This window comes from Pongo pygmaeus, chromosome 2 (genome assembly GCF_028885625.2).
Source record: "Pongo pygmaeus isolate AG05252 chromosome 2, NHGRI_mPonPyg2-v2.0_pri, whole genome shotgun sequence".
Lineage (NCBI taxonomy): Eukaryota > Metazoa > Chordata > Mammalia > Primates > Hominidae > Pongo > Pongo pygmaeus.
Window position 1 is genome coordinate 77756187 of NC_085930.1, and position 11384 is coordinate 77767570.

At 34.5% G+C, this 11384-nt stretch overlaps 1 protein-coding gene across 11 annotated transcripts in view; it reads right to left on the minus strand.

Annotated features, from left to right (window-relative positions):
* CHL1 (cell adhesion molecule L1 like) overlaps window positions 1-11384 on the minus strand; it is a 213735-nt gene that overhangs the window by 4930 nt on the left and 197421 nt on the right. For 8 of the 11 annotated variants that reach the window (XM_054482122.2, XM_054482117.2, XM_054482120.2 and 5 more), the window contains 4 exons: window positions 9783-9962; window positions 6158-6319; window positions 5394-5525; window positions 2796-2868 (listed from right to left, as the gene is read on the minus strand). In XM_054482122.2, coding sequence (XP_054338097.1) covers window positions 2796-2868; window positions 5394-5525; window positions 6158-6319; window positions 9783-9962 — 547 coding nt within the window. The remainder of the gene's footprint in view (window positions 1-2795; window positions 2869-5393; window positions 5526-6157; window positions 6320-9782; window positions 9963-11384) is intronic. The other 3 variants (XM_054482123.2, XM_063661829.1, XM_063661830.1) reach the window with 1 other exon arrangement.

The following is an 11384-nucleotide window of genomic DNA, read 5'->3' on the forward strand; positions in this document are numbered from 1 at the left end:
CTTCTAAATTTTGGATCAAGATTTTTTTAAGTACCAATTAGTATTACATTATGAAGCTATACACCATATAAAATGATTTTATCAAATTTGATCAATGAAGCATTTGGAAAAAAATATAATTTAGATGTATATATCACTTTATAATTTGTGGTATTTGTCAGAGCTGTTCATCAAGTATGTCAGGTTTCTGGGAATAAAGCAGGGTGGCACTTCTTTACCTACTCTGTGTTATACGCCACCATGGAATTTTCTTTGGTTTAAAAAAAAAAGTGAGCAAAGGTGACATGTGTCTCTTCCAAGTGGAAGATTTAAAGCCAGTGCTCACTTTGTTACATTCTATTTTCCCTGCTGTGGTGACCCTGGATGCTCATCCACCAGCCAGTGCTCCTAAGTGACTAAGATGTAAAGGGCAATCTCTGTGGGACACATAACTTGAGAAAGAAAATGCTTTTGGAGTTGTTTTGACAGCAGCATAACACAGGCTCCCCTGACTGATACGATAATTGGCTCTTGAATTAGGATATTGCAGTTACAAGAACAAATCAAGAAAAACAATGAGGCATCCGCTGAGGAATCAGGAACAAAGAGTAAAGAAAAATAACAAAAGGGATGATTATCAGAAGCTAGAAGGATGAGGACTTATGCAAGGGCACAGCATCTTATAAAAGTGTCTCCTGGGATAATGTGGAAAGTAGACAATTATCTTGATAAATATGTAGTTTTGGGGAAAGAGGTTGGAAAACACATCAACTACTATAAAGGGATGTCATAGGAAATAATGCACAGGAAGATGTTAGCTATCTTTATAAAGGAGCAGCAGGGTGTGGGGAAATGGGTTTTTAGACAAGGCATTGCAAGGCATTGTTTTTGTTTTCTTGCCTATAAAATTGAGCTAATATTGTCTTTCAAAATTTTTTTTTGCTTGTTTGTTTGTGTTTTTGTTTTTTTGTTGAGACGGAGTCTCGCTATGTTGCCCAGGCTAGAGTGCAGTGGCACAATCTCGGCTTACTGCAACCTCCGCCTCCTGAGTTCAAGCAATTCTCCTGCCTCAGCTTTTGAAAAGTTGTTGCAGGTCCTCAATGATCATTGCCTCATGGAATTTGTATCTCGTATAATCCTTTTCCTTTGAGTTGTTAGCTAAACTTATTGACTTGTTCCTATAGAATACAACAAAATTGATGGGATATCACTTCTAATATTAGGTTACAAAAGGACTGTGGCTTCCAACTTGGGTGCTCTCTCTTGCTCCCTGGCTCACACATTCTGAAGGAAGCCAGCTGCCATGTTGTGAATGGCCCCATGGAGATATCTACGTGGTATGGAGTTAGGAATGACCTCTGGCCTGTGAAGAACAGAAGCCCTTGGTTCAACAGCCTGTATGGAACTATATCTTGCCAACAGCCACATGAGTGGCCTAGGAATGACTTGTGCTTTGGCTGAACCTTTAGATGAAACCATAGCCCTGGTCAAAACCTTGCTGCAACCTCATGAGAGGTCCTGAGCCAGAAGTACCCATCTAAGCCATGTCTGGATTCTTGAATTATGAGGACATTGAAATAATAAATGTTTATTGTTTTAAGATGTTAAGTATTGGTGGTTATTGTTATGAGGCAACTGCTAACTAATAAAATAGTAATGAACACAATTTGTAAAGTTCCAAAATTCTTTCTTCCTTTTTCTTTTTCTCTCTTTCTTTCTTTCTGTTTATTCTGGAAAGAATTTAAAGTCATTTATTAAGAAATATAAAAATATAAAAAGGGTATTGACTAAGTAGAATACAGAAAAATAAGTATACCACAAAGTGGAGGTACAGGTAAGCTCAAATGTCTACCAATTAAATGCTAATGAAAATACTCCATATCCCTTGCTAGAGTGATGAATCCAGAGATGAGAGAGAATCAGGATCAATCAGATTTCTTCTTTGATATAAACTCTGGTTTCCCATGTGCTAAAATCGATATAAACCTGGAACTTACAATATGTCTGTTGGCTGAAATATACAGGAGACCTGAAAAAAATGATGACATTACAACCAAAAAGAGCTAAGAAGTTGAGAGAGTAGTAGAAAGCGGAAGATGGAGAAAGATAACAGGAGAATGAGACAGTTTAACACGTCCCTGAAAGATTCCTACCTAGCTCAGAGTAGACTTCTTGCCATTCCTCCCTTGCCAGACATGCCCTCACTCAGTTGGTCATCCTCTGTCCAGTGGTTAACAGTAACACAATACTTTTTATCCTTTAAGTCTTAGCTTATCTCATATGGATGATCCTTTTCCCAAAATTCTACCTGGGCAGAAATAGTTGCTCTCTTTTGTGCTCTTTTATTCTATTTACTTCATTACAGTCATTTGCATATATAGGATATTTTTCTCTGCTGATTAGGTTCATCTAGAGGACAGGGTTTGTAACTTACTTACCTTTGCAGGTGCAACAGTGTAGGTATACAGATATGTGTATGTGTATGCAAACTGGATCGAACCTGAATTCATAATGGCCATACTAAAGATGTTTTAGCTACCCCAAATAGATATTCTTTGCGTTAGGCACAGAGCTTCAAGAAAAGCGTCCTAACTAACATTTCTTCCTAGACAGTAATTATTTATACACCCTCATCACACACACAGAAATTTGGTTGCTAGCACTTAAGTGGGCCCTATTTGTACAAAGTATTATTTATAGGGTCATTACATTATAGTTATGTAAACTTTTTATTAAGAATAAACACCTTTTTGTTCATTTAAGCTTTCAACATGATGAATATGTGTTTTGATTTTAAAACAGAACCTTATGTTTACCTGTATTCACCAAAGGTTTCATCTTTTACTGACTGAATTTCTGGGTCTGGATGCAAATCTTCCTTTTCTTTAACTAAAAAAGAGAAAAAAGGTGGGGAAAGTAATACGGTGACCATTTAAAAGACATTTTACCAGTGCTGTGGAATAGTGAATAGTCAATAAGAACAGCATTGCTCAAATGTTTTGATATCAGTGAGGCAATATGTTTTCTGGCTATACCTACAGCCCATCAGTTACTTCTTTGTTTAAACAAAAAAGAGAGGGGATTTTGGGGGGTTCTACTTATTTGTCATCACACCTGCAGCATGTTGCATATTTTCACGTGACTACTCAATATTATGTGAACAAGAAGTCTTATTGGAAGAGCCCAACTTAGTTTGATTTCTCAGTGAAGACCAAATTACTAAATATTTATTTTACTATTTGAACTTTTTGAAGATGTCATAGGCACCTATTAGATCTGCGTCATTAAACTAAATTGAATTTTAAAAAGTCAATCAAGGCTGGATGTGGTGGCTCATGCCTGTAATCCCGGCACTTTGGGAGGCCAATGGCTGGCAGAACACTTTATATCAGGAGTTTGAAACCAGCCTGGGCAACAAAGCAAGACCTGTCTCTATTAAAAACACAGAAATTAACCAGGCATGGTAGCATGCACCTGTAGTCCCAGCTACACAAGGAGCTGAGGTGGGAGGATCACTTGAGCCTGGGAGGCAGAGGTTGCAGAGAGCTGAGATAGCGCCATTGCACTCCAGCCTGGGCAACAGAAAAAGACCCTGTCTCAAAAAAAAAAAAAAAAAAAAAAAAAAAAGGCAATCATTTGGTTGTTATGCATCACTCTTACTCAAAATTCTTGCAACAATCTGAATATTCAGGTCTCCACTGACATTTTATTTTATTATTTTTTTTTTGAGACAAAGTCTCACTCTGTCGCCCAGGCTGGAGTGCAGTGGTGTGATCTCGGCTCACTGCAACCTCTGCCTCCCGGGTTCAAGGGATTCTCCTGCCTCAGCCTCCCGAGTAGTTAGGATTACAGGCAGCCACCACCATGCCTGGCTAATTTTTGTTATTAGTGGAATATGAGACCAAAAAGCTCTTGTTCCCTTCACTTAAAAAAAAAAAAAAAAAGCCCTCAAATACAAATTGTTCTTCATGGAACATTTTACGACTACATGCAGAGACCTAGTAGATTCTCTTAGTTGCTCTACAATATGAAATGCTGATTTTTTTTTTCTTTTTAGGGCATGATTTGAAGAAACATCTTTAGAATCTGGATAGCACCACAATTCACAAATGATTATTTGTTGGGGATAAGGAGAATGCTATAACTCTTTAACATTTCCCATTAATTACTCAGAACATTTATTAGTCATTGTGAACTTAATTCATAATCATTCAGTCTTCAGAGAAAAAAGTGAAATGCATAACTCCATAAATTATGCATGTCATTTTACAAAAACCTAGAAATTATGCTCTCAATGTTTCTATGTAGATGACGGTTTCCCAATAAATATTTGCTAGATAAATCATAAGCCAATAATGAACTTCTCATATATCTGAACATCATGAAACAAATAGCAGTGTAATCTAAATCTTTGTCCCTATATAAAAGCATCATGAATACTAAGCAATGCTAGTAATAATCATCATCTTGATACAATATGTATATCTGAAAAAGACAAAACAAATTCGGAAGTTGAATGAAATTAAAGGCAAACATCATATTACCAACTATGATGGTTTTCATGTATATCTTATGTATCACTAATTCAAGAGGCAGTGTGTCTACTACATGCCATGGTAATAAGAAATGCATTCCTAGTAATGATTAACACCAACAAAGTTGACCAGTGGAGCCAGTAACATTAGAATGCACTAGTGCGAAAAATATGAGTCATGTATGTCATGTATAGAGAGAGGCGTGCTATACATGGGTCACTTCTTAAAACACTGAAGCATATATGTGACTTAGTAATATGTCTCTCAATGACGCTGATATTTTACAGATAGAAAATAGAAGCTTGGAAGTGTTATCAACCTTGTCAGAGCCTATTTTTTATTTTTTATTTTTTTGAGATGGAGTTTTTGCTCTTGTCGCCCAAGCTGAAGTACAGTGGCGCGATCTCAGCTCACTGCAAACTCCACCTCCCGGGTTCAAGTGATTCTCCTGTCTCAGCCTCCCGAGTACCTGGGATTACAGGCAGCTGCCACCATGCCTGGCTAATTTTTGTATTTTTAGTAGAGACGGGGTTTCATCATGTTGGCCAGGATGGTCTCGATCTCCTGACCTCATGATCCGCCCACCTCGGCCTCCCAAAGTGCTGGGATTACAGGCGTGAGCCACTGCGCCCGGCAGTTAGAGCCCATTTTAAGTGCTAGAAACTAGAACCAAGTAACTATCTGGAAATAATACTCTAGACCACACATATTTTCTTTGGTTAATTTAGCAATATGTTTTTTCTGTCAGTGCATTGTACATCTAATTTGCTAATATAAATTTGACCTGAATGTGTATTTAAAAAAAAAGATGTCTCTGAAGAACGCTTCCCAGAAAATGCTTTTTAATAAGTTGAAAATCACATTAAGAAACAATTTTACCTGAGTACTTTCCACCTCTATTTCTCTTCACAAAGCAAACAGTTAGCAATACTAGTGTGAGAAGAGCAATCGCACACATCAGTCCAATAAACCAGCCTTGAGTGGAGATGTCATCATATAAACCAGCATATTCTGTGGCAGAAAGAGAAGTCACAGCATTGTAAACTAGAAACAGTCTTTTGTATTCTGTAACATTGGGGAAAATTAGACATCATTTTTAAACATACCAAATAGTATCAATTTTTTAATGACCCCAAAAGGAATGCAATTTGAAGGACATGTTAATGGGACAATACTGGTAAATCTTTCCTTCTTTATTTAAAAAGGGACTTCTCCGAGTTGTATTTGATTCTGAGGATGAAAAACCAAAGAAGGATAGTGAAGGCAGATGAAGTTAAACTCAGAAGCAGCAAGGAGCAAACAAAAGCGCAAGCTGCCTTGGTTAGAAGCAGATGACCATGGAGCCTGGTGGTTTTTGTTTTGTTTTGCTTTTTCTTTTTAGTTTGTGTTATTAAGATATGTTAATTAGCAGGAGATATTTTTAGGCAACAACTCTAGTAAAAACAAAAAAAAGGATAAGTTGGACTACTGTGAAACATTTTTCATTTTGATAATCTAAAAATATGTCAGAACAAATTGAAAGTATGATTTTCATAACTAATATATTCAGTGTTTTTATGTTTAAGATAGGACATAGGCAACACTAAATATTCTACAGGGCATAGATTGCCTAAGACTTCCCCAAATATAATCTCATTTCTCACCTCTCCCTCTTGTCTCAATTACATCTTGAAAAATGCTATCGTTATCACCCCAATTCTTAGTCATTAGGCGAACTATATGTTCAGCTCCCGGCTCAAATACCTCTATTGGGTGAGTCTTTTGAGTAAGATTTACTCCTTCTGATATCTTCCTGATACCTTTACCTAAGAAATGTACACAGTTAAATCATGTGAATTGTAATCATGGAAAAACAGGACATAAAAAATATTGTTATTAGAGGTGAATAAGAAAGTCACTTATACCATATTTTCTCAGACAGTTTTTGAATTACCAGGAGATCAAGAAAATCAACATTTCAACTTTCTTTTTTAATATAACGAAATTGAGTAAATGAAATGAACTCAATGCATGGCCATTTAAGATGAAATGGTACTGTAAATCTGCCTGGTCACTTGAATGGTTCAAAACCACAGACTTAAAAAAATTATACAATATAATTTTGTGCAATTTGGATTTTCACAAACCTAATGGGAAACTGAATATGGCCTTTTGACTTATAATTGACAGCACATAACCTTATAATCGTAACTAACTATATATTGCTTTTTTTTCCTTGGTCTTCTCCATAAATACTGATGAAATAGCATTAAAATATGGTCTTTTTTTATTTTAAAAATTAAAAAAAAGAAAAACTCTATAATACAGATAATTAACATACGCTGGGAAGTAAAAATAAATTGGGTTTATAGAATAATAAAAAAATATGGTCATATATTAAATATTTGAAATTTATAGAACATCAAACTACGTGAAGTATAGGCTTGCAGGTACATACCAATGGAATGGTTTTACTGACATTTTGAAAGTGGTGTGAGAAGTTAATACTTTTCAAAAAATATTAATATGTCAATATGTTAATAGTAGAATCTCACAGTAGAAGATAAAATGAATCAAATTGAACAAAAATATGTTAACTTCTTGTCTTACCACCAAATATCTTAAATATTTTTGCATGTGATCCACAGTTTTGCTGGGAATCTACTCAATATAATAAATATAACCCAGAAAATGTTAGCAATGATATAAAATATGCTTCTTACTGAGACTACAAGGGGTTATGAAACTCTATTTCAAGTAGGTATATGTTACAGATCAATATTTCATTATGTATTTTCACTATAAAATAAAAATTAATTATATAGTTACTAAATAACAAAAAGGTTTTATTAAAAATGACACCATGAGAGAAATAAGGCCAATTATATGAGCAAAGCCTTCAAGATTAAGCATCATTGAAACAGAGTGCAATTAATTTTGACCTTGAAAAACAGAGATATTAATTAGTATAACATTAAGTAGTGCAAGCTTTTGAAAAATAAAGTAAAGTAAGTGATTTATTCAAACCGCTAATGACACAAAAATAATATTTCTGATTAACTCCATCTTTTCCCCTCTTAGATTATGGAATATGATTTACTTGGAAATCAGAGTGAAAACAATCAGAGAAAAATGCTTGTCAATCAAATGTATTTTTTGAACAAACGCCAAATGACCTTGAAATGAGCTACATAGGCAGAGCAAGAAGAAAGATGCATAGTAGTAGGTTCCAATTTGCACAAGTGATCATTTTTAGAGTGCTGAGTGATAACAAGATGTATCTCTCCTCATTGGAAATATACATTTTTTTCAAAGATTATGTTGAACTCTAGTAGAAAAAGAGATTGTAATTTTTTTCCCTGTACATATAGCAAGACATGCCTATAGAATAGAAATCAGTGTCAACTCGGGAAGGGGGCAGTTAGCTGGAATACTGAAAATGTGGATTCCTGAAAAAGAGCACAAACACACTAGTAAGAAACATTTTTAAATTCCTGACACATACGACAGTGAAGAAATGTTCTTTAAGACACGCAGCACATTAGTTACATTTTTAGTTTGAAGAAAAGATGCCACATCACTTGTAAAATCACATGAACAGCATTTTCATCCTCCAAAAACAATTTCTCAAGCATGAATGCAACCAAGCCCAAATTTTGCAACATATATACTAGAATGTGTAACACTTGTAAGACAATTCTGTGAATATTTTTTCTCATATGCTTCCAATTGGTAAGAATGGGATCAGCATTTCACATGCACATTGTGGTCTTGGTTATATCAAAATAGCAACCAACTCCATGCCTTAAATTCTGTTTTTAAGAATATGGAAGTTGCATGTTTGGACTACTACCATTCTGACTTCTCTTTGTATTGGACACTTGATGTCAATTCCAATGCTTCAGAAATAAGAACCTTTTAGTTACTGGGAAGTTTCCAATCCCCATCTTTAAGTCTAACTTTTATGAGTAGGTAAAGTCAGTGAAATTAGTTCTTCATTTCACTTGGTGTTCAATTCATCCCTGGGAATACTTTGTGAGTTTTAGGGAAGTAATTATTTGAATTATACACTTTTCCCACATAAAGGGGTTTTAAATGTTCAAGGAATCTGAGAAAAACATAAGCTTGTTATTAGTTAGATACAGTAGGCACAATAAGATATAAAAACAAACCAATATTAAAGGTCAGAGCATAACCATTCACACACAAACACGGTGATTTACACTCACAAGCTTGAATATATTTTAATATACATCTTCAATACATAATAGGCAACTGCATTTTCTTTACTATTTTTCCCCTTTGTGATGTTTCTTTCATTGATTCTACCGTTTTTCTAATCTACTACTTGGAAAAGCATCCAGAACACAGTCTGACACATAGCATTAGATTGGTGCAAAAGTAATTGCGGCCTTTGCCATTACTACTTTTAATGGAAGGGCCACAATTACTTTTGCACCAAACTTAATACATGATAAATAAACAACTCTATTTCCCTTTCTGCCATCTTCTACATCCTTCTTTTCTTTCTCCAATATCCTTCCATGCCCGAACATCCTAAGCACTACATAAATCTCTCTTTGTTTAACTTAGCGTGTACGTCAGTTCCTCTGATCTGATTTCTCTGTGAAGGTCCTATTGCTATCATAGAAAGCTTAGCAAGAACCTCTCTAAAATCATAACTGGAGATGCAATTTGGGAAAGGAAATGGTTAAAGGTAGAAAAAAATGGAAAAGCGTAATTGAATTAGGATAATTGTGTTACAAGTGAAACCATAGACTTATAAGCCATTTCCCAGCCAGTTGCTTGGCATCAATCATCAGACAGTAAAACAAAATTGACATATGGATCAATGTATATAGAGTGAAGGCATGAAAGCGAGATGTATTAGATCTGTAATGTCTACCAATGGAAGAGTCAAATATTTTTCTGTATGGAAACATTTCTAAAAGAAAAATATACCTTTACTAACCTTTTGAATAGCTTTGTGACCTTATGTCCTGCTACTTTAATTAAGTAAAATTATAGTTCCTGACCTTGTATACACTAAGCTATAATTTGATTGGTATTGCACAGAAATCCATAAATTGAGTCAGTGTGAACTTTCCAAACAAGATTAATAAATTCTGCCTCTATGTCAGTGGAAAACAGAAGGTCAGACAGAGTGGGATCACAATCATTTCTAATTTACAATGACTGGCACAGTGCTTTCCTTTCAGCGCAGCTGTTTAAAAAGATGCAGTCTCTTTTTAAAGCCTCCATTAAAAAAGAGAAGCCTCATGTACTTACTCCCTTCTCCTAAGGTGGAGCTTTCCTCCGTGATCGGTTTTCCACAGCCCTGTGAAGTGCAAGCCCTCAAGTAGAATTTGTACTTGGTAGTTGCACTGAGGTTTGAGAGGTGCCAGCTGGGCTTTGATGGAGTTGTAATGTTAATATCATTTAATTCTCCAATCTCGTAGGTGTCATTTACTAAAAAAAAAAACATGAACAACAGCTCAAATGTATTTAACCATTCAAGTTGCATTCTTCATTATTTTCATTTCTCCTTATGCTTGTGGTATGTAAAGATACATTAATGATTCATAACCATCAACTCATTTAATCCTATGAGGTACATACAACTACTATGACTATATCATATATGACAAAACTGAGGTCTCGCAAGAATAAGCGCTTTGCTCCCATCTTGGGTCTCTAAATTTGCCAACTGGAATTTGAATCCAAACCATGGCCTTTTGACCCCAGAGAAATGTCTTTAATCCCTGTGCTATATTGGAGTCAACTGCTCCAGCTTCATAATACTTATTAATAATAATGAATTTTCCCCATCGTTAGATTTTCATTGTATCTTTGACTTAAGTATTGTAATTTCCTTTTGGAAGAATAATTGAGATGATAATTTATTTGTGTCTTCTATGGTTTCTAGTTTAATGTATGGCACCAAATAGCTACTCAGTATACATAGAATCAATAAATGAAGGAATATATTAAATATTTAAGAATATCTACTGTGTACTAAGTACTATGTAAAGTGCTCATTGTAAAAAGCTGAATCAGATAGCTTCTTTCAAAGAATTTGGAACCCAGCAAAGACATGAGATTTGTGTAAGAGTATGAGTATTATAAGATTACTGTAACAATAGTCCAAGAGATGAAATACATCCAAGATAGTGCAGCTGTTAGTGGCAAGAAAGAATATAGAATAAATCCTCTTGACTCTCAGTCCAAGATACCATAGAGGTTAAAAAAATGCATTTATTATTGACATAAAAATGCCTTCCTTTGTCCATAAAAATGCAATTCAAATCAATGAAAAGAAAAAAAAAAAACTAGGCATCCAAACATTGAAAAGAAGGAGGTGAAATCATCACTCTTTTAGATTTTTTGAAAACATAATTGTGAATGACCACAAAGTCAATTGAAAAACTACTACAATCAATATAAGAATTCAGGAGAGTATACATAGAGCTCTCATACATATAAACTGCAACAATTTAAAATATCTAAAAGCAATAAGAAAAAGGTAAACTACCTAAAATGTCTTGATCAATTAATATTAATAGAAAGCAAAATAATTATATATTATTTTATTTTAAAATACACATATCAAGCAGTTCAATAATCATTACAATTGTTAATATTTCAACTTCTATATTCTAAGAACTTGTTTTTAAATAAACTTAAATGTCACATATGAATCAATATGAAGGTGGGAATTTAATTAGCTGAGTTCTTATTGTTAGGATAAGGAGAAGGTATATCTTTACCAAACAAATTGGCATTTAAAAGAATCTTCAAATATTTCTTCAGTTCTTACAATTTTTTTGAAAACGAGTTCATGGACTAATATACGGTCAAGAGCTCAACATCTAGAATTGGACTGATCTTGCT